The sequence below is a fragment of the Pteropus alecto genome, unplaced genomic scaffold, assembly GCF_000325575.1.
Source record: "Pteropus alecto unplaced genomic scaffold, ASM32557v1 scaffold22, whole genome shotgun sequence".
In the NCBI taxonomy this organism is placed as follows: Eukaryota; Metazoa; Chordata; class Mammalia; order Chiroptera; family Pteropodidae; genus Pteropus; species Pteropus alecto.
Genome location: NW_006434839.1, coordinates 10727989 through 10754689, shown reverse-complemented (window position 1 = coordinate 10754689; position 26701 = coordinate 10727989). Strand labels below are relative to the sequence as shown.

General features: G+C 40.3%; 1 protein-coding gene across 1 annotated transcript in view; it reads left to right on the top strand.

Annotated features, from left to right (window-relative positions):
- SND1 (staphylococcal nuclease and tudor domain containing 1) overlaps window positions 1–26701 on the top strand; it is a 391519-nt gene that overhangs the window by 230261 nt on the left and 134557 nt on the right. Inside the window, exon 15 of the mRNA XM_006910547.3 lies at window positions 15803–15944. Within this exon, the coding sequence (XP_006910609.1) occupies window positions 15803–15944 (142 nt within the window). The remainder of the gene's footprint in view (window positions 1–15802; window positions 15945–26701) is intronic.

The window sequence follows — 26701 nt, the reverse complement described above, 5'->3', positions numbered from 1 at the left end:
CATTTATATAGTTTATGAAACGATCCCCCTGATTACTCTGTCTTCCCTCTGGCTCTACACGTAGCCATTACATTACTGCTAACTGCATTCCCTATGCCATGCTCCCCATCCCCGTGACTATCTATCAACTACTAATTTATACTTCTTAGCCCTTCACTGCTTTCTCTCAGCTCCCCCTCCCCAACCCTCTGGCCATCACCAGATTGTCCTCTGTATTTGTGAGTCTGTTTTCTATTAGTTTGTTTTTTTGTTCCTTAGATTCCGCATATAAGTGAAATAGTATGGTATTTATCTTTGGCTTAGTTTGCTCAGCCGTTGCAAATGGTAGGATTTCATTTTTTTTTTTTTTTTTTTATGGCTGAGTAATACTCCATTGTACATATGAACCATATGTAACTTCTTTATCCAATCATGTGTTGATGGGCATTGGGTTGCTTCCATATCTTGACCATTGTGAATACTGCTGCCATGAACATAGAGGTATATAGATCTTTACGAATTATTGTTTCAATGAAGCCAAGAGCTGGTTCTTTGAAAGGATAAACAAAATTGATAAACCCTTAACAAGACTCATCGAGGAACAAAGAGAGAGGAGTCAAATAAATAAAATCAGAAGTGCTGCTTAGTTTTTAACCTGGGCTGTCTTGCACCTCTGTGGAGAAAGAATTTAACTCGTGATGGCCTGATGGTGATACAGATGATTCCTGTTCTACAGATGTGACCCCGTACAGATTTCTGCCCCGTAAAAGAGATGACTTCAGAAGTTACATTTTCACTCTATAGTTTGCTCTAGAGTTTTGCATCTTTAGCAAATTCACTTCAGCATTTCTTGTTGCATATACATATATGTCTGTTCTTCAGATTCTCCTTTGAGTCAGTTGTAATATCTTTCCAATACCCTCATTAATTAGCTAGTTCAAATAAAATTTTTGACATGTGTTTGTTTTATATTTGTATAAAAGTCATGATTTTACCTGTTTGAAAAGTACCCTTTAAGAGGGGAAGGAATTGCAGAAAGGAGAGCAGTACGAAACCATTTATAACAACGGGCAATAAGAGATCATGCAATTATATGTTTTGAAAATCTTCATTTTATTGCATGCTCTATACCTGGAAATGAAGAGTCATTTGGTTGTAAGTGTCCTTTAAAAAATAAATCGTTCTAAAGTGAATATGTCTCTGTTACCTGCAAAATGCCTGGTTCCTTGCCTGTTCCTTACTTGGTCTACCGTTTTGTTTACCAATAGGCTTTTATTTTGGAAAATTCAGGCCCCACAGCAGATTGAGGTAGAGGGATTAAACATTGACGACAAGGCACAGTGTCTTGACGTTTGGTGAGTGTGTCCCAGCTCTGCGTCGTCTCTGCAATTCAGCACTCTGAAGACGTGTTTGATCTGGTGACTTGCCCGGAGGCGGAGCACTAACAGACAGCGATTCTTCATTTGTTGCTTTTTATAATGAAACATCTTTCCAAAATAATCAGTAGGCTCGATATGTCACCAGAGTGCTTTCTGTTTTCAAGGAAATTTTCTGCCACAATTTTTCTAGTTTCTTTCTGATGCCTTGTTTAGCTATGACTTCACACACAGGAATGTATGCACATCAGCCCCTCAGATACAGGGTCCCAGCTTTCATTTAGTGTCCTGGGGTATAATGGTTTTTGACTTTCATTATTTGTTTAAAAAAAAAAAAGAAAAAGAAAAATTGGAGGAGTCCAGAAGCGTCTATTCCAAAGTGGTTTGCCTCTAGCAGCATAGATTCTGCTATTGCTGGCTCATGCTCTTAAGTTCTCTTTCTCATTCTCTGCTTGCATGTGAATATTATTCTGCGAGTCTATTTCATGGGTTAAATTGGTGAAATGAGCCCATTACAGCCTTGGCGAAATGAATGTTAGGGTATTTTGAAGGCAGTTGATAAAATTCCTGATTCTCAGGTTCAGGTATATGATTAGGTTATCTCATCTGTCCCATGGCTGCCGAGTGATGTGATAAAATTTGAAATATTTCTGCCCAGCCCTGGCTTTGCTCTCCACTTCACCATCATAACACTACTTAGTCCTAGATTGAACTCATTTTATCCTGTGGCTATTGCTTATATAAACATCTCAAAGTAAGTCATTTTACTAACGTAGACATTCTGCTTACTCATATTTTAAGGCTTTATTTAGCCTGCTTCCAACATATTCCCTACAGAATATGTTGTGCAGAATTTTGGACACTCCTTGCAGTGTTGATGTCCAGCTAAATGTCCTGGAATAGGAGGCCTGGGTCGCCATGGGATTTGTCTAGTAATTTTGTGCCTCAGTTCCTCAGGAAATGCTGTTCTCCGAAAGAATGAAAAAATTTCTAACACAATATCAGATCTGGGAGATGTCTGAGAATACAAGCAATTGCCAAGGTTTGAATCTAGAGGAAGACTTACGTTCTTTCGATAGTCTGTTACTGCAACATTCCCGGACATTTTATCTACTTTAGAGACTATTTTCTTCTACATCATATCCAGTTTATTCCTCTGTTTCAAGTTCTCAGTTCTGATGACTACATTATTAATTAGCTCTTTTCAAGTAGCGTTTCTTCTTGGATCACCGACACTTCTTCCTGGCCATCCCGTCTTCGTCCTCCAGGACATTTCTGTCCTTCCAGCAGTTTCCCCTTTGTATCCTCACTGCCTTCTGATCATGCCTTTCTTCAGTATTTACATAATCAGTACCATGATTTTGCACTTCTTGATGTATTGATTGGTTACTGTTCTCAGGTTGACATGTGTGCAATGGTTTTTCTCATTGGTCTCTAAGCTAATAAAGGGGCATCTTTTTTGTATCACTTCGGATCCTAGTTTAGATTTGATTTGCTAAGTAATGACCTAAATTTGTGTGATACTGTTTAGGAAAAAATGTGACCCTTGCTCCTAGCGACAGGGCTAACTGTGCTGGTAGTAACTAGAAGTAGACAGGCTAATAGACACGTGAAGCAGGAGGGGTGCAGACACCTGCAGCAGGAGGGGTGCGTGTTTTCTAGAATACAGTAGCAATATGGAGTGTAGCATGGGCTGCAATATCAGATCACCCAAGTCCTTGCTTTATTGCTTATTACGTTGTCTCCTTGAGGAAGTTATTTAACCTCTCTGTGCCACCGTCTTTCCCATCTGTAAAATGAATAATAATGGCCCTTACCTCACTAGGTTTGTGGTGATTGAATGAGTAATATATGCAAAGTATTTATAACAATTGATATAATAAGAGCTCAACAGAGAACAGTGGTTCGCATGGCAGTGGCGATTATTACCACATTGCTGAGCATTCTGTCTAGCACATAGAACGTCCTCTATAAATGATAACTGCCATCTTCATCTTCAGTAGTATTCCAAACTCTTCATTCAAGTCTCAAATCATACTTCTTCCTCTGCAGAGATGTATACCAGATAGCATATTTTAAATATCAAATGAGAGATAAATGAGGCTAGTGACTGGAAATAAGTCAATGAATGAAACATTTACACTTCGTAGTCTTCGATAAGGATTTTGAAGCTTTTCTGAAGAACAATGAGAAATCATTGGGAGTGGAGTAATTATAATTGGTTGGCGTTTTACATATACTGTATATAATATACATATTCCTGCCCTCTTCCCCACTGGCTGCTATGTGGCTGCTATGTGGAGATAGACTTGAGGCAAGACTGGCTTTAAGACACTGGTTAGGGGAGGATATGGCAGTTCACTGGGTGAGAAAATGGTGTCCAGAGCTAGGGTTGTGACAGTGGATGTAGAAAGATAAATTTGAGGTCTAGTTTGGTAGTTTGATGGTAGAACTGGTAGAATTTGGTTATTGCTTGCATCGGGTCAAGGAAGGGGAATGAAACCCAGGTGTCGTGTGAGCATCCTGTGTGTCTGAGTAAAAATAATGGTTGATGGTGGTGCTGCTTTTTTCATATGATAAACAGTTTTGGTGGTATAGATTTGGGAGGAAAATTAAGAATGCCTTGACATGTTAAAATTGAGGTACCCATGGGCCATTCACATGGTCCATAGCCCAGAAAAGTGGCTCGGACTTTGTGGCATGAATTTAAGACTATTGAACATATAGATCCGAGTGTACAAAATTACTCGGAATATTAAGAATCCTTAGGCCAAACACTTTATCTCAAATCTAAAGATCATACATAGGGAGTAACTGGCCAAAGAAACTTAAAAAGGCACTTCCTAGGATATCCGGAAAATCATAGAAACTAAGAAGAGAGAGAGCGTCACAACATAAGCGTTGACTCTTCTGCTTCAGAAAGGCGAAGATTGAGAACTGTCTAGTAGGTTTAGCAACATGGATTACTGGTGACTTTAGAGCAGTTTTTGTGGAATGACGGGTTGGATAACGGGTTTACATCTCTATACCTTCAGTTTTAGCCATTTTCTAACAATAGTAACTGGATAAATGTCTCTGTAGTTGTCAATGAGTGAAAAATCTTCAGCGCATCCATAACTACATATGCACTGACGGAGGAAACGTATAGATTTATCCCTGTCCCCGCCCACTGTGATTTTATAGCTCTGGTATGATGTAATCACATGTGGATATTGTTTTGGGGTTCTAGTATGAGTGCCTTGTTGGAAAAACAAATTTCTTATGTTATCTTGACCAGAAATCTGTCTAAATTCTCTGCCATCACTTATGCATTCTGGGGCACATGGTTTTTCATTGATAAGCTAGATCCTTAGAGTGTCACTTCTAGAACCCCAAATATCCACATGTGATCACATCATACCAGAGTTATATTAGGATGTCTACACCCAAAACACTACATTCCTAACTACGCTTTTCTCTAAGTTTAGTTTCATTATGTTTTAAGTTTATTATCACATTTTTTACATATGCATGGAATTCTGGGTACTTTTTAGTCAGTCAATTTCTGAGACCAAATATGGGACTGTTTATATCATGCTGCTTGCTTTACTCAGAATTCATTTTTCTTATTCTTATATCGTGCTAATGTATGTGATTTTTCTTTTCTGCTGATTGTCGATACTCTTTTTGGCTCTGACATAATTAAGTTAAAGTTTTATTCCTTAGGAAAAGGGCTGCTTAGTTTGATTTCATCAGATGCTGTTTTTGAAGGAGTAGTAGAGCAGATTTCACCTACAGTTTCAGGTCGACATGTTTTCCAAATCAGTTTGCAGACTATCAGTGTCCAAAATGTTTATCTGTCTCAAAATACACAGAACAATTGTAAAGGACTAATTTACTCTAAAGAATGTTGAATTTGGCTTTAAAAAATTGGAGATTGTTGTCCGACCTGAATAATTTGTAAGTTTATCTGGGCAAAGCAGAATCAGCACTGAATGTTAGTCTATTTTTTTCTTTTAAAAACCAAAACTTACACTTTCTTTTCCCACAAGTTCTGTTTTTAAATGCATCAAATATAAATAAGCCAAAAGAAGAAAATAAAACCATCTCTACTACTACCACCAGAAATTTTTCAATAAAAATATTTCTACGTACCAGAATGTGGGGTTCTGTTTTGTTTTGTTTTCATCACCCACTCACCCCGCCCGGCACCTCTTTTTTTAAGTGGTGATACAGGCTTTTTTTTTTTTTTTTTTTCCCAGGACAAGAACTTTCTCTGTATACAATTAGTGCCTAACAGTGTCTGGTGCCATAGTAGGTGCTTAAATTGCTTTTGTCTCCTTGAACCACACTTTTAGTGTCTGCCTAGTATTCTGTCTTATTAATGTACTATAATTTGATTAATCAGCTTCCCACTGTTGGATAGTGAAGTGATTTGGATTGTTTTTTTTCCTTTCATAAACCACACTGATTCCTTTCGCTAATTCACAGTCTCTAATTATTTTCTTTAGAATAATTCCATAAGTAATATATGCCAAAGGATAATGTAATTTTTTAGCATCATCATTCTCTAAATCTTTATTGAGTAAAATGTTAGGTTTTTAGTTTGATATATTTGTTGTTCTTCAAAACACTGACCACATTTTTTCTTAATAATAACTTTCTACCATAATAGTTATCATTTTTTTTCATATCTTAAAAGCTGGAACTTTCTCTTCCAAATTTTGTAATTATCTATTTTTATTAACTCTTTAAAAATGTAGGGCTTTAAAAAGACCAATTAGACATAATAAAACTTTTATTTAAGATTTATTGGACCTAAATTGGTATGACTGCAGGGAAAAATGAATGTTCACAGTTCTTTTAGGGGATTTGGAAATTATTTTAGTCATCTAACCTTTTATAATTCTTTTGATTTTTAAATTTTATGTCATAAGTTGCTTGCTGATTTTTTTTTTCTTTCATCCTTTTCTGAAGTTGTGTTCATGTCTCAGGTGGAACAGAGGTTAGCATGACATCAATTTCCTTGCCCCTTCTTTCTTGGTTTTGCCTTGAAATGAAACTTATGCTTCATCAGATCATCTTAAAATTCTTTACTCTGCATATATTATTTTAATTATCTCCCAAATCATTTTCTGCTTCTGTAATAAATTCTTACCTCTTGTCTATAGAGACTTTGAAAGTGATAAAAACTAACCTAAAACTTTTAAAGAAATAAATAGTATTTCAGACCTTTAGTTCTTTTTTAAATCATAGCCTTATAATTGATATTTAGAGCAGTAGATTCTTCTTGATGTGTTTCGTTCCATGTTCTTACTGTCACCTACCATTTTAAGCTATGTTTTTAGACCAGTCAGTCTTATGTCTTTTTTTCCAGAAATATTTAAAATGTCTATTGTGGTATAGTCATGCACTGCTTAATGGAGATAACGTTCTGAGAATTGTGTCATTAGGCAGCTTCATAGTTGTGCAGATATCATAGAGTGCACACACAAACTTAGATGGTACAGCCTACTGCACCTAGGCCATATGGTATAGCCATTGCTCTCAGGCCACAAGCCTATCCAGCATGTTACTGTACTGACTATTGTAGGCAACTGTAACATGATGGTAACTATTTGAATATATAAACCTCGTAAAAATTCAGTTTAAAAGATAAAAAATGGTCACCTGCATAGGGCGCTTACCACGAATGGAGCTTGCAGGACTGGAAGTTGCTCTGGATGAGTCAGTGAGTGAGTGGTGAGTGACTGTGAAGGCCTAGGACATGACTGCACTAACTTCAGACTTTATAAACACTGCACACTTAGTCTACACTAACTTGATAAAAAACATTAAACCAAGCGCAAGAGATGATGATGCAACCAAGAGACAGTAACACAAGATGTATGAGGCATAACACAGCGTGCTGTTTTACAGGAACTTTTTTTGTAAATAGAAAGAGTACATTCTAAAATAATGATAACATGTATAGTATAGTAAATATGTAAACCAGTAGTCATGTATGATGATTATCAAGTATTATGTACGATACATAATTGTATGTGAGATACTTACACATGACTGACTGCGTAGTAGGTTTGTTTACACCGGCATCACCACAGACACGTGAGTAAGACAGCTATATTGTCACTAGGCGATAGGAATTTTTCAGCTCTGCTATAATCTTATGGGCCATTGTTGACCAAAACATCATTAGGCAGTACCTAACTGTGTTCCTATAAAGAGTCATCATTTGATTCTTAGAAAAGTAACAGCACAGTTGTTAAATGGTCTCTTTCTGTCATCATTGGTTGTGTTTATCTTTACCAATTTAGAATAGAAGTGCCATCTTTAACTATTTTCTTATCAATTTAATGATTTATTTGCTATAATTGGATGTCTAAAATTTGGATAAATTACATATTTTTAGAGAAATATTTAATGTGAAAATAATTGTAAGGTATGCCCTCCAGTATATTAAGCTCTTCTGTATACTTTTTTCTCTTAACAAATTGGTAATACTGAGCCAGTATTTCTCATGGCTGTATCTTTGAGTAGTTACAATTTAGTTTTATAATAAAATAAATTTTCTTCACATAATAACTAAAGTAGCCATTGGTATCAAAAAACTAGTGTATTATTATGCTGATGGATAATGAAAGGAATTTATCTGTTGGATTCAAAGTACTCAAAGGATAGTCTTTCTCCAGAATAAAACTACAAAAGCCACTCTGTATCCATTCTATCTTTACTTATCTGACCTCAAAGAGATGAAACATTTTCTCCATGAAATAGGAATAGGATGTTTTTTGAAAAAGGAAAAGGGAGTAAACCAAGAAAGTGGAAAGCAAAGACCTGGGAAACACTATCCAGGATAGGATGTGCAGGGAATATCCAGGGTTTTAGTGAAAGGAGGCTGGGTCATCCGTCGTGCAGCAGGCCTCACACACCACCGTGCAGAAGTCGGCAGGAGTGGGGGGTGCTCCAGGAAGGGCTACAATTTACAAAGTCGTAATTTTATAAACACCGAATATCAATTTAATGAAAAATTGTTAACAGTCTGTTGAGAAGTTAGAGTATGAAGAAGTGGAAAAATGGACAGTTTGGGGGTGAAGGAGGAAATGGGAAGAAAGCGGGCTTTATTTGTGGACATTTTTCTGGATCCAATGAATTATGAGCCATAACTTTCAGATCATTGCGTGGCTAGGCAGACCTGAGGAACGACATCCCTCAAACAAATCAGAGAAAGAGGATTGCTATAGAAAGAGAGTGAGCTTGTGTGGCTGATGCTTTCTTATAACTAGATATATACTTATCCTGTAGGTATATATTTCAACCCTTTTTATATGAGACACATATACCATCACTGTGTTTTCTATGCTAAACTTACAGCACAGAAAAAAGTCTTGTAGAATAAGCCAAGGGCACTGTATTTCCTGTTGATGATGAAATGCAGATTTTCCCACTAAAATGCAGTGATTTTAAAGGTTAAATTGAATCGTTCTTACAGCATAATTTCAGCTGGTTAAATTTGGAAAACTGAAAGTCATTCAATAAAAAAATAATCTCAGAGCCTGTGTAGAATTTTCATTTGATTAAGAGTTGAATATATTTTATTCGTGGTAAGCCATATCACATGATTTTATTTCAAGGTAGAATAAAAATGTCAGCAGGCAAATGTCCTCAGAAGTACTGTTTTCTTTCTTGGGACAGAACATTGCCTCCATGTAGCCAGGCAAGGACAGTATCAAGCTTTTCTTTAGCCATTGCCTTTAGAATTGATACTTTCTTACGCTGCTTTTGGGAAACTGATATAAAAAAAATTTTTTTTCTTTGTTCTTCTAATCCCATGATTTCTCATCTAAACTATTTTCTGCTTGAATTTTTTTAAACACTTTAATGCATTGACTAGTTAATTAAAGTAGTTTATCTAAAATGTGATTACTGGAGTGCTTAATTTTGAAATTGTTACTGTCTCCGAGCTACTTATAAATTAGTTGACTAGGAAATACTTAAGTTAAAAATTAAAATATTACATAGTCTACTTATCCAGGTCAATTTTTTTATCTTTAAAACTTAGGCATAATTTATACAGTAAAATATATCATATTTAATATATAATTCTATGAGTTTCAGTAAGTGTGGACATTTTGAGAGCCATGGACACTTGGAACCAACCCATACCCAAGAAAATGGAACTGTTGGATCATCTTCCCCAAACTCCTCCGTCCCCTTTAGAGTCCACCCCCGCCCTTCCCTTAGCCTCTGGCAACCACTGGTCTGTTTCTGTCCTTACAGTTTAACTTTTGCAAGAGTGTCATATAAATGGAATCGTGCATTTGAGATTCATCCATGTTGCTGCTTATACGCTTTTAATTGCAGAGTAGTATTCCATTATGTGGGCGTGCTACAGTTTATCCATTCCCTCGTTGAAGAAGATTTAGGTTACTTCCAGTTTGGGGTGAGTACGGATGAATGCCAGGCCATATTCTAGGGGTCTCTAACCTATTACTGTAACATGATTTGACTTTCTTTTAATTGGACTGCCGTGATTGTAAGTCAGAATGCTGCTTTGCATATTTTCATTCTAAATACAAGATTATCCCTTCTCTTAGGATTTACCAAGTCCTGGTTTCTTTTCTCAGTTTTATACCTTGTGAAAAGGAAATAGATAGTGAGCAAGACCAACCAAATGAAAATATTTATAGATGCCTATCCTTTGCAGGGCTCCTGAGGGCAATGGTATTCTTAAAGTGTTGGCAGATTTAGGTTTTTTTCAAGTTCAAGCGCAGAGAAATTTTTTTCCTCCACATTTGGGACATGAAGCTACACTCGCACTGCCGTGCTCTGCAGCTTCCTTCTTCCCATTTGGGGAACAGACCATGCCGGCTCCTTCTGCCCTTCATTTTCTCCTTGTAAGCTTTGAAAACCGCTTAACCAAACTATCCTACCTTAATAAAGGATTAGAATTAGGAAAGAAAATGGAAGGTTGTATTCAGTGTTGAGGGCGCCACAGGTTAACATGCCAGCCAGCCTCCCAAGCTCAGGGCTTGCTTCCAGCTCAGTGTTCCTACAGCTGTCCTCTTGATTCATGCTCTCAGGAGTGGAGCCCAGAGCCTGAAACACGGTTTCTCCTACACTCTGACATGTTGGAGGCCTGAGCGAGCTGCTGTGCCACCTAAGTAAACAGTGTAAGAAACTGTAAACTACAGACAGCACTTAATGAAAAATTATTGATGGCCTAGCTTCAGCATTTTTTTTTTCCGTTTCCTCCTAATTTTGTTTTTCAGCGTGTTTTTCTCCTGTTTTCACTCATTCCTGTTAAACTTGTATCTCACTGAAGTTTACGCCCTCTCTTAGTACCCCTCACATACACCTCACCATGAAACATTGATGACCAGCTAGGCAAGATTTGTCTCAAATTTTTTAGTGCTTTGTGGTATTGTTGGAGCTAGACAGGATTCCCAAGTGTCTCCCCCCAAGGCCCCATTTATATTCAGAGATTATCTTGCCCGTATGAGTGGTTCCTAGCAGAAAACCATAATCTCATTCTTTGAGTTAAAATATCACTTGGGCCATATAGTGCCTGAGCTGTGGAAAGGAGGAAGAGCATGGAGTGTTGATGACTCTTGCCTTTCCAGTGGGGGATGTACTTGTGATTTGTAGTTGTAGAAGTAATTCTTCCTGTCTGGAGAGCCCGACAAAAACAGATAACTATGGCAGTAAGTTCTCACAGTGCACCCTGAAATGAGAGTGCGTTTGCTTCAGTGTTCTTAGCTGTTAGTTCTGATCTCCACGCTCTTTGTTTTCTGTGTCTGTGCTCTTGTACACATCCACATTTTGCTGCTGCAATATTAGGATTTGTAGGACCCAAACAGCATTGTGCTCTAGAATCCTTTAGCCTCAGGTCAGCCCTGTAGGTACAGGGGAGTCAGCTCTCACAGGAGTGACACCTACCTGGTTTGCTGGAGTGGGCAGGGCATGGAAGCTCCATCATGTTTGATGTTCCTCGTTCCAATTCAGTTTCTCAAGTGCTGGTGGACTGTTCCTGTGCTATCATGCTAAGCCCCACATGTATTTGTTTTTAGTTCTTTTTCCTGTGATGTTAATCAAAGAGTGATTGTGACGATGAGAACTAATTAGTGAGTTTCATTATTAACAGTTCCCATTTGAGACTTGCACATGATAATCCTGAGTGGTTAATTGTTAACTAATAGGTTTACTCTTATTCCCATTTCCCTATGCTGTTTTGTATGTTGTGATATTCCCCCTCTCACCGGTCCTAACTGTGTTAATGCCTACAATAATGCGTATTTTCAGTGGAAAAATCATAGAATCCATTCACTTTGCTAACATCTAGTACAAACTGACAGCCTAAAACCCTGTTCCAGAATTCACAAAACTTTGATTTATGTGAGTTATGCTCTTCTACGATGCAGATGACTTGGCTCTATGTGTTCTGTGGACCTCTGTCCTGTGCCAGCCACACAAGGACTCTGCTTCTCCTGATCTCCCTCCCCTCACCCCCAACTTTCCCACTCTCCCAAAATTGGTGTTTCATTTTCTTGCAAAGGAAGACACTTTGTAGAGATAAGTTGCAGTCTAACTAGGAAGGGGCATTTCTTACAGGTGTTGATACATGTATCCACATTTGGAAGAGTTGTGGCCTGACAAGTGAGGGTCAGAAGTGAGGGTCAAGTAGGAGTGTTTGATGAATGTGCCCTTATAACCTTTTCCTCTTTTTAAGGACCATCCTGCCTGTCTTCAGGGCCATTCAAAACCCTACTCTTATAAGTGTGAGGTATAGATATTAACATCCTTTGAAATGAAGTCACCCCAGGCACATTTGTCGCATCATTACTTTCTCAATTTCAAGGTGCATCGAGGAAGCAGAAACATTCCTTAAAGAGATGCCATCCACAATAGCAGGTTAAATGTAGCTAATGTATCCTTAAATTAGCTATTCTAAGAGTACAGGAAAATAGTTATGTTTTGTTTTGGAGCACAGGTAATGTGAAAACTATCAGTGTAACAAAAAAGACTTATCTGCGCAGAAGTACAGTTGCTTCTTGATTATTTACACCAGTGGAGGGGAATATTGGTACAGACAACAGAAAACTATAACCACTTTATCTACTCGGATTCTCAGAGCCTTGAGCCAATGTAGTACCAGATAACAATGGCAGATAGATGCTCAGATCTCCTGTAAATAAGCGAGAGTCTGCAGCTAGACTTGCAAGTAGAAATGTTTGATATTTAATAGTCTCGCCTTAAAATGAGCATTCTATCACGTCTCAGTGTTATCTCTTTAAATATGAGACCTTTAATTTTATTTTTTAAAATATATTTTGGAGTTCTAAAGTTGTAAAGAAATTGTTAATTTCACTAAATCTCAGTAGGTCCTCCTTCAGGATTATTGGTAGATTGTTAAAATGTCATGTTAATGACATTTTTTGAACTTTATCACTTTCCCATCATCCTTAAGATCTACCTGGCATCTTCAGCTCCTTCGTAGGGCCTAAACTGGCCTCTGTTATACTAGTTCTCATAATCAAGTTTTCTCTTAGTTACTTCTTCTGTAACCTTAGAAGTGAGGGTAAGAGAATGAAGCACATCACTATGCTTGCCCCAGCTCTTTGAAAGTCAAATTGTTTAACCACATTTAGTCAATTTTATAGTAATACAGTCAAAACTAACATGAATAATTTCTGTAGCTAAATTAGCAGGGGCTGATTTAAGGCTACATCACCTGAGGGAACCTGTCAGTCGGCCTTACCAGTCTTTTCATTTGAGCCACTGAAACAAAAATTAAAGGTTTCAAGGGGTTTTGTATTGCAAAGGATCATGCCAAGCGAAGGAAGCATTTGAGATGACAAGGGACAACAGACCACTGACTGAGGTTTGAAAGAGCTGACATCTTTTGGTGAATACATTCCATTCGATTGACATTTTATAAGAATTTTTTATTTCTAAAAACCTGTCAACTTGAGTGAATTTCCATCTTTTCCCTTAACTCATGGTCCATGGGCATGTCATCATCTTCAGGCCTTTGGAGGGGGGCACCCATGTGCTTTCTTGCAGTTTTGCCTCTGGAAATAAAAATGGCCAATTCTGGTAGGCCTTTAAAATTTGCTTTTGTGCCTTCAATTTTCATAGTTGGCTTTCACTTATAATCTTTATCATAATCAATGGCATGTCACATTCTCTTTGTTGACTTCCCATGTTGTTTCTGGAATAGGACTGTTAAGTTGTGCGTTGAGACTTAGGAGAAATCTGGAACATCTGTTGATTTATTTTTTTTTTATTTTTTTTTTTTAATTACATGGCTAAGAGTAAGGTACCTTCGCTTCTCCTTGATCTCAGCCTGAGTAAATGCAGTTGACTCTTGAACTGTGCAGGGTGAGGCGTGCCAACACCCTGCGTAGTCGAAAATCCGTATATAACTTTTGACTCCCCAATAGCCTACTGTTGACCAGAACACTTACCGATAACATAAACAGTTGATTAACACATATTTTGTATATTATGTGTATTATATACTGTATTCTTACAAGAAAGTAAGCAAGAGAAAAGAAAATGTTAAGAAAATCATAATAATGCATGTGTTTATTGAAAAATAATCCACATATAAGTGGACCCATGCAATTCAAACCAAAGTTAGTCAAGGGTCAACTATCTCTCTCTTGATAAAGTAGGTAATCATTTAACAAATTAGGAAGAGTCTGCTTCAACATCCTTTTTATTATTAACATTAAAGGCATACCTGTGTTTGTGTGTGCTCTTGTTATTCCTGTAAGCATCTTTTTTCCAGATAAATATATGCCGAAGATAATGATGAGCAAAAGTCTGTGAAAAATATAAATTACTGCAGTCTTAAGTGGAAAGGCCTTCTCTTCGGAGACATTAAGTTGCCTCATGATTTGCAATAATCATTTTGATAATTGTTGTTGACTTACTGGCTCAGCTCATGAATAATGTCCCAGATTTAGACTTGTACGGAAAAAGGATTTTAATCAGGTAGTACTTTCTTTCCCACAGAACATTTGTCTTGCTCGACTGTTCTGGACTTCCGCCAACTTCCAGAAAGGCCTTTTCTTTACTGTATATAGACAGTGGAATAGCTTAAGTGTTCATTGGGGGGAGTTTCCAACCCACGAAAGCTCATTGTGCCATTACCTTTTACCAGTGTTCCATTAGAGACACAGAGAACAGATGACTGTCTCTCCTTTTCTCCAAGAAACTGTTTGAAGAGAAGGATTACTCTCATTACTATAAATATTGTTTTCATCCCAACCTACCTCACTGCTTCTGAATGAGCGGAGCCCCTTTGGCTGCTATGAGAACTCTCAAATTCTTGATGGCTTGTTAAATTTTCATTATCTAATGTGCATTAATTTAGATACAATAGCTCTGTTGCTAGGAGCAGAGTTAGCAAGGAGGAGCTTGGTGGAGTGCTTGTGTTGCAGGCGTCAGGAAGGTGTACAGAGTTTGCTGTCCTCGGAGGAAGTTGACAGTTCTGCTGGCTGGGCTGAAAGCCTTGGAAATTCTGACATCCAGTGACTGTTCCCCCAGCACATGCAATGTGATGTTTTGATGCTTGCTTACTCTATTATCTGTTTAAGTAGCTTGATGGACTGAAAGGATTTGAAGGCTGTCTTAGCTGCTCTGTAGCTTAGAGCTCTGAGGTTTGAAATGTCCATGATTTGATACCCTTGAGGTAGAATGCATGCCCTTTTGTGGATGAGTGAAAAGAAGTTTTAAAAATGCTATGCAGTTTTGTATGTTTTTATTGTTTCCATAATTTTTCATGCTGACGCGATGTGGGATTGGTCCCTGTGGAGCATGTCCTGCTGTAACAGATCTCCCAAACTGGGAACAGGAGCACTGTGCCATCCTGGCTCATCCCTGAAAAGCTCACAGAGCAGGGCTTGCTGTGCTAGTGCCTGAAGGTTGTGTTCTTCTCCTTAAGAAACTGTGAGCTCTGAATCTACATACCTATTGAAGATGGAAGCTGAACGACTTTGGGTTTCCTGGGAAAGGGCTGTAGGGGCTATATCATGCAGCCTGGTAGTCACTTTTTTTTTTTTTTTCCCCATTGAAAATCACAGGTTAAATAAACCTCCATTGAAGGTTAGTGTTGGTCTTCTCTCAATTTCCTGTAGACGGAAGGGGAGCTTTTATTTCCTATCCCAGAGAAGTGAAATTCTCATTTCAAAGCACCTTCCTAACATATATCCACTGGTTGCTTAGTAACTGAACAGAGAGAAGCGGAGAGTCACCGAGAATGTTCTGGAAACTTTTGATTAATTACGTTTTTTCTGTGGAAGTCACATGGATATCTGGTGTCTGCCATGGTTTTAGAAATGAAATTTTATAGGGTTATTTGCCTAGCTTCCTGTGGTGTGCTAGACTGTCCTAAGCCACAGAGAAAGAAACATTTACCTAAATCTTATCACCTTTCTAAAGATTCTTCTTTTCTCCACCAGGATACCCAAAAAGCAAAGCAGTTCCTGCCCTTTCTCCAGCGGGCAGGCCGTTCTGAAGCTGTGGTGGAATATGTCTTCAGTGGTTCTCGTCTCAAGCTATATTTGCCAAAGGAAACTTGCCTTATCACCTTCTTGCTCGCAGGTAAGTCTTATGTGTCCTATGTTACTCTGAAATTTTTTCCCGGAGCGCGGAGGTCCTCGCTGGAGGGCATCTAGGTGATTTCATCTCTAATTGAGATCTGAACATAAAATTTCTAGATTTGGTCTTTGTCACTGCAGACCCAACACTGGGCCCTCTTCCTGCTTCTTATTTCCACCACTCACAGGACGTAGGAGTAGAGTTGCTGAAAAGACAGCACATATCCTCACATGGCCTGAGTAAAGGGAATTCTCACCGTTGGCGTTTCCTGTTTAGGATAGGTGACCCCTGCTGCGTTCGTCGTGGGCAGGCCTCAGAGGAGCCGAGACACTCTGCCCTCGTAGCTCCCCACGCAGTGCTGTTTGTCTCTCTTTCGTTCTTTTCAAATGTCATTAGGATCCAAATCCTATATGAAACCCCAGACATGACATTACCTTCGCAGGCTCCTGCATCTATAGTATTTCTCTGTTGCACTAACGTTGGCATGCTAGGGCAAGCTTTCCTTTCTTTGTTGGCTTAATGTACATATTTCTTATCTTATCCTTTCTAGTAGCTTAAGATTTCACAAGCCAGCAAGACTATGAATGAATTGTGCTCTTTGAGCAGTTTTTATGCATTCAAGGAACAAATTGCTTTATTTCTTCCCTACTGGCAAATAGTAGTTATTTATTCAGGACTTCACAGAAACGGTGGTCTTTGGGAGAAAGTGTCATTTTACTTCAGCACCCTGCACCCAACCCCCGTACACACAGATATTCACTCACTCACAAAGCACATATGCTGCGTGCTCTCCCAGTGCACACTGCCTTTTCTGCGGCTGTCCTGTTGCCTCAGTGCTGCTTCTCTTGGATTCTTGAATAGAATTTGCCATGGGTGAAGAGAAATGGGAGCCATGTTTGTTGTCCCTGCAAGATTGCCTCCACCGCCCCCTAGAAGGAAGGCACTGATAGTTTCTTCTCTGGAGAAGGGTCTCCCTCGGGCCCCAACTAAACCTGTTATCATGTGAGATAAAACCACTCACTGAACACGTGACTGTGAAGCTCACTGCCACTGCGGGCCGTCACTTCTGGTTGAGGCACACTCACACACTGTTAAGAAAGTTAATGGTCACTACACAGCTCTGCGGCCTTTCTGAAGGGGCTGCTTGAAGCCCGACACGAAGCTCAGGCGCAGCTGTAGGAGAGAAGGGCCGCAGCAAACCCATACCGCGTGGAGGGCTGCGCGTGTTTCTGCGCATGAGAAATGCAGTAAACGAAGGGGTGGCATAGCAGTGTGTGAGAGGGTCCCTTCATGCAGCCATTTTGCCCTTTTCTTAAGATTTCCGTAGCGGAGAAGTACCTTAGCAGTGAATTCTAGTTGTTACAGAGTCTGAGGTGTGTATTTATTTCATCCTTTGCTCTAAACCTGCAAAACAAAGGCGTCCTTTTGACAGTGTAGAGCTTTATCCCAGAGGTGTGAAAGAGAAACAGTATTATTCTTCTTTCTGGAAAACTTGGCCACAGATCTATAGGGGAAAGAAAACGCCACAGTTCTGGCTGCTAAACTCAAAGCTACCTGAATGGAACTGGCTGGGAGCCGTAGACCTGTCTTGGCTGAGTTTTCCTAGAGAAGCCCTCCGGTTGTTCTGCGCTTAACCACAGCCAGTCTGATCACTAGACTCTGCATCAGCCAGTTCTTCTGTCTACTTGGCATTATTCTGAGCTTAGCAATTCACGAGGCATTTCCTGAGTTAACTTACATTCTGAAAGATAGATTACCGAAGCAAATACATGATAAAAATATAAGCTTTTACATTTTTCTCCTGCCATACTGTATGCGGTTACATTATGTATCTTCTGGTTTCTTTAGAAACTTGGCAAAGATACAGGACATTGAAAAGTAATAGGAGAAAGCAGACCTCAGTTTGAGTCATGGTTCTACGCCGCACAGGCAGGGAGATTATTTACCCTCTTCAAGCCTCAGTTTACACATGGGTTTACTGGAGAGAGTATCATACCTCTCCGGGAGGCTGTGAGAGTTTAACGAGATGAGAAAAGGGTTCAGAACAAGCCTGCCATCAAGTGGGTCATCAATACATATATTTCTTTCCCCTTCCCCTCACAAAGACTTAGCGGATTCATAACTGGAGCTTTCCTTCGCTCTTGTATGCAGTGGCCATACAAGACTGTGCAGTGTGTGCATGCATGGGTCACAGCCTCCATGGTAGAGCCATAGTTATCTATTGATGGAAATAAATTATGAAAAGGAGATGTTCTCATCTGCTCCAGACTGAAATGAAGGCTGTTGGCTTTTCCTTTTGAGACTTGGAGCAGGGAACATCATCCTGATCAGACTGCGTCCTGAGTCTCGAGAAGCTCTAGAGGGAAGGCAGACATGTAAACAAACTGCAGTGTTGGGCATTAGGTGAAATAATAGAATTATTTACAAGGCGCAGAAGTAGAACAAAGGATGAAATGATTAGTTATTTACCTGGGGATCGGGAAATGCCTCCTTGAGGAGCTGATATCTGAGCTGTCTGTGCTTTGAAGGACAAATATGAGTTTACAGTGTTGGGGGAGGGGAGGGGAGAGGACGAGGTAGAGAGGAACGTTGTAGGTAGAGGTCACAGCATGTACGAAGGTGTGAGGTATGTTATATCCGGATGTGTCCAGGCAACCAGGAACCCTTTGGGTGTGTAGAATATAGTGAAGAGAGGGGTGTTGGGATAAAGTTGGAAACACAGACAGGAGCTAGTCTTTCTTGGGTTAAGAAAGTTTATTTTGGTGGATACATTGGACTGTATGAGGCTGAAGGCTGGGAGAGCAGTTAAGAAACAAGAGGGCTAGAGGCCTGAAATCTGGAAGTGGAGAAGATATTTGAAAAGTATTTAGGAGGAAGACTTGATAATTCAGGGAATGACTGGATTTTTTTGGTCAGGATTGGGAGATGATATTGAGTGTAGGAGATAAAGCACCCAAGGCTTGAGTGATTGGTCAGATTGTCATGTCCAAGGGCAACAGAAAAGTAAAAATAGACTTTTGGAGCAGATCGTTGGTTTGGTTTTAGACATGTAATATTTGAGGTATCCATAGGAATGAATGTTCAGGTCAGCAGAAAGACCTAGGCAAATTCTTCAGGTGGAGGAACTGTCAGCATATAGACAACAGTTAAAACCGTTTCAGTGCCTAGAGGACCAGTTTAGGACTAATAAGCACCCTGGAAAATTACAGTCTGTGAGGAGTAGGCTAAGTATTCATACATGGGCAAGGAAAACATGGTCAGAGGATTAGAAGGAGAACCCAAAGAGAGTAGTCTTCTGGAAGCCAAGGGAAGTTAGAATTCCCAGGCGTTAGCAGTGTGAGATTTTACCTAAAAGATCAAGTAGGTAAAAACTATGAAGGATTTTCCTATCAATTAGTAAGTCACAGATGACCTTTGTCAGTGTAGTTTCATCAGAGTCGATTCAGCCTTAAGGCAGATTACAGGCAATTGGGGGAAAATGTGAGAAATAAGGAACAGAATTAAAAATAGACTGTTCTTCACAAAAATCTAACAGAGGATGGAAACAGTGCAGAAAAGTGAACGCTAAAGGGTCAAGGTAACATTTTAAGGATGTCAGCATTTGAGTACTTTTATAACTAATTCTTGAGATTTGAACAGAATGTAGCATGTATAGTTGGGAAAGCTATTCAATATATCTATTGTTTTCAGAATACCAATTACAGAATGTAAAACTCAACAAAATCTTCTTGGCAAATGAGAATATAAAAAAGATGGAGCGAAAATACCATAGGGAACATGAGAGTTACTGGTCTGATTTCTGAGAAGGAAGGATGTATGGAGATGATTAAGGGTAGTGACTTGGAAGAGATGGAGTGACTGAGATGGAGAGAGAATGTGGGTGGAGGGAGCATCCTTAGAAAAGGGGCCCCTGGTCTTCTGAGACCACCTGCAAAGATGAGAATGAGTGGAGACAGGCACGATATTCACCTGGGCAGTGGTTCTCATGGCACAGGTTTGTAGCTCTCTCTGGGCTGCTCTCCACATCATGGAAAAATGGCATTCTCCTAGAAATGATGTCTCTGCAGCCAGGAGGGAGTTGGAGTTGTGACTCTCAAGAGGAAAGTCAAGATAATTGTTCAACAGTCCCATATGTGCTGCTGTCATTGATCCCAGCCTTTTGGAGAGCCCTCTGGACTTCAAGATGGGGTGGACACTTTCCATTTTTATGTGGCCTTTTTTGGGCAGACGGCCCCACAGCTTGATAGGGAGTGGCATTTGGCCCAAGCCAGCTGGCCTCTCTGTCACGGTTCCTGCACCCCTGTATGTGGAATGATGGCTTGGTCAGATGGGATAGCAGGTGGGGCTGGGCAGCGTCAGCTGTGGCTAACAGGTCAGCGCCTCCTGAAGGCTCTTGCCCTTTAGTCCTTTGAGCACCTGGCCTAGGTTTGGTCGGTGAGCAGGTGACCTTACACCATCAGAACTGAGACTGTTCAAGGTCTCTCCGCCTGCTGCTGTGGCCTCCTCCTATGCGTGCTTACCGCAGCCTTGGAGGCAATCATTCAGTTCCTGTCCTGAGTTAACGGGAAGCCAAGATCCCCAGGCAGCATGCATTTGTTTAAAAGCATCCTTTTTCCTCATCTAGAGGTTAGTGAGCCCCATACATTTCCTTCCATTAGAACAAAAACAGTTTACCAACAATCTCTATTTTGGTTTACTTTCATTTGCCAAATGCGTCGCATTTTACTTAGTTTCTTGTCTAAAGGGATACTGAGGCACATATTGGCAAATGGCTTGGCTCTTGATTCACGTTTTTATTTAGTAGCACCAGCGGCATGGAGCATGTCTTATTGTTATGACCTTTCTATTACATTTCCTTATTTTGAATTACTTTGTTAGCTCTGGAGTATCTAGGTCATGCTGAGGGCACAGCACAGTTCAGGAAGTTGGCCTGTTGGCTAAGCATAGCGGGTGTCAAGTTAGTACCTATAGACCAAATGCCTAAAATGGAAGAGAATAATTTGAGGTTCCAATGCAAAACAATCTAAGGAGTTTTTATATCAGATATGTGGAGTCTTCTGCTAAATCACTGAGTGGGCCCACCCCATTTGCATTTCCATGTTATAAAGGCGAGACAGCAATACGTATGAGAAATTATGGACCAAGGCAGATTTGGGGCGGGGGAGTAGATGTCAGTCATCTTAGGTGGAGCTTTTGTACAAACCAGCCAAGAAGGCAGCAGCCACTTGGCAGGGGTGCTCATGTGCATCACTGCAGGTGACTTATAATTAACCAGTTACCTAGTCATAGGAAACAAAACTAGAAAATGAGACTTCTCTTTGCTCTTTGGCATTTTCCAATACTTTTCTCTCTCTCTCTTTGAACATAGCTCCCCTCTGGAGCTGCGATGTGACAAGGGAGGCAATGAGATGAGGTTCTAGGTGTCTGGGATTTGATAAATGGTGGCGGTGGGTACGTGCATGGTGAACTAAAGTTTTGGCCATGTGCCCTTCCACCCTGAATACCTTTGAATAAAGTACTTTGTTTCCTTTTTTCTCTTTACTGTCTCTTCTCCAGCCAGTCCTAATAGAAATATTAGCTGCCTTATGCAGTAGACCAAAAAACTTCTAATGAGGGAGAAGAGGGAAGGCGAACAGGAATATCCTCCTCATCTCCTGGCCCTAGGAATGGTGGATCCCCATTGATCACCAGCGCCTAACCAAATTACACAATTAAAGCCAATGCATGTTTAAGTGAGAGATCCCATTCTGCTATCGCAGAGGTGCTAATGAATCAGGCTGTTATTGTGGTTATGTTTACTGGGCTTCTATCCTTAATTAAGCAATTACAGGGTCTGCTGATGCTTATGAATTCCTTTCAGGTGCTTTAATTGAATTGCAGCTTAATGGATATTTGTAAAGTGGGGTATTCTTTCTCTTGGGACTTCCCAGTTTGAGTCTGTCTACACCACCTACTTACTTTCATTTGGGTCCCATTACCGGAAATGGGCAGCAGCTTGATGTGAGACTTTTCTGGGGCTGCTCTAGTTCTTCCCTGTTAAAGATATCATTATATGAATTATACAAATTATGTTTTTGTCAGGAGATCCTGGAGCATCATTTGTAGGCATTAGTGCAATAAACAGGTTCGGGGAGCCTTTTAAAATGAAGCCAAGATTTTTTGGAAGCCAAAAAGGAAAGGCAATCTTTGATAGATGATGGATGATACATAAATTAATAAGATAGTTTCTTTCTTGAATAGCTTTTAGTCTAGTGTTGACAGCCGTATGAAAAACTTGAACAAGGAAAAATAAAAGGAGTTATGAAAAGTATATGCACCATCATGAGAGTACAGAGGAAAGAACAATTAATTGGGGAATAGAGAAGATGTCCCAAGGGAGATGGCATTTGAGGATCTAAGAAGATCTGGAACATTTTCTTCTGGCAGGCTCTGGGTGTAATTTGTCTGAGGCAGAACAACTTAGCCTATGTCATTAGTTCACAGGAAGAGTGGCCTAACAGAAGTGAATGTACTCATCAGTTACTTTTCTTTCTGTTTCTGTATGGGCCTGTCATCTCCTCAGCTCTCTTGTCATTGAGTGTCCAGTGCCCTGCCCTCAGATCCCGGTCTGTAGGCCTACCATACCATCACCCACTGGCCACGTGGATGAAAGTGCAGGCCTGCCATTGTGGCCTGATTATGTTCCATCTTTAGATCACGAATCATCCCCAGAATGAGCCTCATCGTGCTTGTGTGTCATTCAGTCACATGGCTATTTAATTTATTTTATTTCCACTGGGCACTATACTAAGAATATAAAAATGTGTTAGACTTCCAGCCTTCCAGCAAAGTAGTTGCGTCTACTGAAGTAAAGAATGTATAGACGTGAAGAAAAACATACATTTTTAAGACAAGCAAGAGTAGGAGAAACATGCCTTAAATACCATACAAATGAAAACAACTCAGAGTTTTACAAAATGATAATAAGTACTGTGATACTGTCACAAAGGCAGTCCTGGTCCATAGCCAGAAGGGCAGGATCTGGAGAGCAGGCCCGTGGGATGGTATTCCCTCTGAGGACCACCCTTTTAAGAAGGACATCAGCAGACTGCAGAAGGTTCAGAGGAGAGTGACCAGGATGGTAAGAGACCCCAATGCCAGTAGGACTAGTAGTAGGACTCAGAGGAGACATCCAGGACATAATGGAGGATTTGGGGGTAAAAGAGGCAGAGATTTGATGTTCAATAGCCATTTCAAATATTTTTCTGATTGAGACAGAGTAATAAATAAAGACATCAATAAAAATAAGATTCGTTCGGCATGGTTTAATGGCAGTCACGGACCTTGGAGCTAGAACACTTAACGATAAATTCTTGCTCTCCTGCTTCCTCGTTAATTCTTTCCGTTAGACCAGCTTGCATATCTTGGTGTAATATGCTGGGATGCAGACGTGAGGGAGACAGCAAGGTCCATGTGGCAGTTCTGTGCTTGCCCGTCTAGATATTCCTGCAACTGAGTGGGAGATAGTCCTAGTGGTGGCACCACCTTCTGTCTGAGAAAGTCTGAGGATGGTCCGCCCTCCTAATTGGGATGTTCAGCCTTCACCATCTCAGATGGGTTTTCTGTGCCAAAAGAAAAATTTTGATTTATCCTCAGCTGTTACATGCATGATAGGCCCATTGATTGCCTCTGGATGGATAGGTCAAAGGCAAGTGAGAAGAATCCTCATCTCCCTGCCTTTTACCATTGCTTTTTAATCTAGCTGCTTTGGAGTTTTAATGTCGATGAGATGAGGGAAAACCATCCTGGATAAGGATCAGGTCTATTCTATGCAGAGCTAATGAAACCCAGTAGAGTGTGGTTCAGTAGGTTGGACAACTCTGGGTTTTCCCCAGGGTTCCTTTTCCTTTCCTTCTCCTCCCCTCCTACTTCAAGGTTCTTTCTGAGTTGTTTAAAGGTTATTATCTAGGCTGCCTTCCGCCTGATGGGCATGGGGGGAAGGGATGGGAAGCTCTCTGCTGGAGTGTTTCCAGTACCAGCACCTGTCTCTGGCTGTGCCCAGATGTTTCAGTTCTAATCCTGTTCTTGTGGCTTTCTGATTTTTCAGTGCCATCTTGTCAACCTATTGGCATTTCCCAGCAACCATTTAGTAGTAATGGTGGCAGGCAGCATCATCCAGGATGGGCTGCTCTCCACTGTCTCTGCCCCGTGGGGGTGTCTGTTTGACCAGCCTAATAGTAGAAGATGGCAGGACCTGGATGCAGGGGAGGGAGTGCAAATGGTGTGGTAATTTGAAATTAAAGAGAAATGCTTTGAAATCAGGTAATGGGTAGCCCTGGGGTGAACAGTGTACACTGCCTATAAGACTTAATCTTGGTTGCTATGGGAACTATTCTCACATCCCGCTTTCAAAGAGATATGACTGGATTTAAAAAAAAAAAAAAAAATAGTTCCCCCTCATTGAAAAAGTATCTTTGCCCCAAGCCCCAGGTCTTTGCTCACCTTGGATTCTCAAAGTTTTCCTGAGGCTTCTCCCAAACTAATGGGCTAGATTTGCCAGTCTCTTCCTGGCTTTTAAATAAATTTTGAAAGGACGGCAGTAATATGGGAATTAGAACACATGAGCTATCCAGCGTGGGCAGCCAGCCCAAGCATACCCTCCTGTTGCCCCTGATGGGACTCTGTGGGTTTTCACTCAAGGAAGCGGTAGGGCCACTGGCCACAGAAAGTGCTTCCTCACGCCCTCATGTGCAATGGCCTCTCAGGAAGCCCGAGCTGTTGCTCCCGGCCTCAGTGCCCTGGGGTTGGTCCCAGGTTCTGATACAGGGCCGCCAGCCACAGACCTCGTAGGAACAAGAACAATTCACAGAAGTTTCTTCCATATTTGGAAGTCGTCTGAGACATGACCACATTCTGTCATGTTTTTCCATCATTAGAACTTTTTAACGTTTATTTAGATTACCCACTTAATCCAGACCTTGTAGATATGGGAATTTTTTAAACCACTCTTTGCCTGTGATAAAATAAATGAGATCTACATCTCTCTTCAGTGGCCTTTGATTTCTGGACATACAGCTAGCTCCCTGCAAGGTTGGCTTATAAGCCTCTAAGTGGGCTTTGGAGAATCTTTCTATTTAAGCTTTCTGGATTCCCCGTAGTTTTTGTTTGTTATACTCATGCTTTCCAATTGCAGTCTTATTCAACCCTAGTAACTCCCATGCTTACCTTCAGAATATGTAGGAAGATATTTAAATCACCTAGTTAGTCCACGATGGGCAGAGAGGTTCCCATTCGCCTGCCCTGGTGTGCCTCCTTTTCCTGAGCTTGTACATCTGCTAGTGATTTTTCTAGGGTTAATTTGGGTGTTTTTATTTTTAAATTGGAACATGGTGTCTGTCTCTTCTCTATGTTTTGGATGCAGCCCCTGTGCTAGGAATGCGGTTATTAACTCCACTGATACACCAGTTCGCTCATTAGCATTTGCATTTTAAATTACCAGCTAGAGCAGACGACATTTATGCTATATTTGTACCATTGCCTTCTTCATGAATGATGTTGTATGTGCAGAGAATGCAGAAATAACTTTTCTCAGGCCCCGATGTATTTTAGTCTCTTTTTCAGCAAACTGCTAATTTTTTTTTACTCTTGATTCTCATTGTTTGATAGGGAATTTTTTTATTCTTTTCCAAGTTTAGACCTATTTGTGAGTGCTACTGATTGGGAAGTGCTAATGACAGACCAACCCTCATATCAAAATAGACATATGACGTAGAGTGACCATCTTTCCCTATCACGTGGTGTTCCCTGGTACGCAGTCTGCTTCGATGAGAGAGGAGGGCATTTTCTCCCCCATAGTTTGGTGAGAAGACATGTTAACGGGTACTTGTTCTTGCTTGTATTCGTGCTCACATCTTTATTTTTTTTCACAGTTGATTAGTCAGTGGTTATTAATTAATACCTGTTATCTCTTGGCACTGCGTGGGAAAAAGTATATGCCTTCAAGGAGCTTGTTTTTGACAAGAAACATTGAGATTGCACTACAGTACAGCACGTGCTTAAAGATTAAAGTGTAAAACCAGGTTAGAGGCTAGAGGTGGGCTATTTAAGTGCAAGTTGCCAGTAGTTAAGTCCTATTGGGGGAACTGTTCCTCTTAGCAGATGGTGACTTCAGCACCTAGATCACAAGAACCAAATCAGAAATGCCGCTTTGGCAGGCCCAGCTCTGCATAAGGTCGTCATTGGCTGGTTTCTGGAGCAGACGGGGGCAGAAGGCAGAGCTCTCTCTGGTTGATAGGACTGTGTTCACGCCATTGTGCTGTTTATCTGTGATCTTCAATTTTGGTTCTCTGAGGCCTGTCGCAGACACCCTTCCTCTTGGCGAATTCTGCCTTTAAAAGATGAAAAGTCCAGGAAAGTCACACTGGAAATAGTAGATGTATATTCAGATAAGCAAACAAAAATTCTGCAATTGATAATGAATAACTTTCATCTACCCCCGCCCCATCTTCTCAGTAAAGGTCTTCTCCCATACAGTCCTCATTCTCCTGATTAGCTGCTAGAATAACCAGGAGGTGAAGAGTTGCATTTGAGGCTCATGATCTAAGTAAGTATAAACAATGTGCTGGTTTAGAGCCTGATCCCATTAAGTTATATCATTGCCACACATGACATTTCATACAATAATAAAAGAAATGACTTGGTAATAGCATTCCCAGCCTACTCTCATGGTGACCCATTTCATGCCTCACAGAAGACCTTACCCTGGTCTCACGTAAACCCCG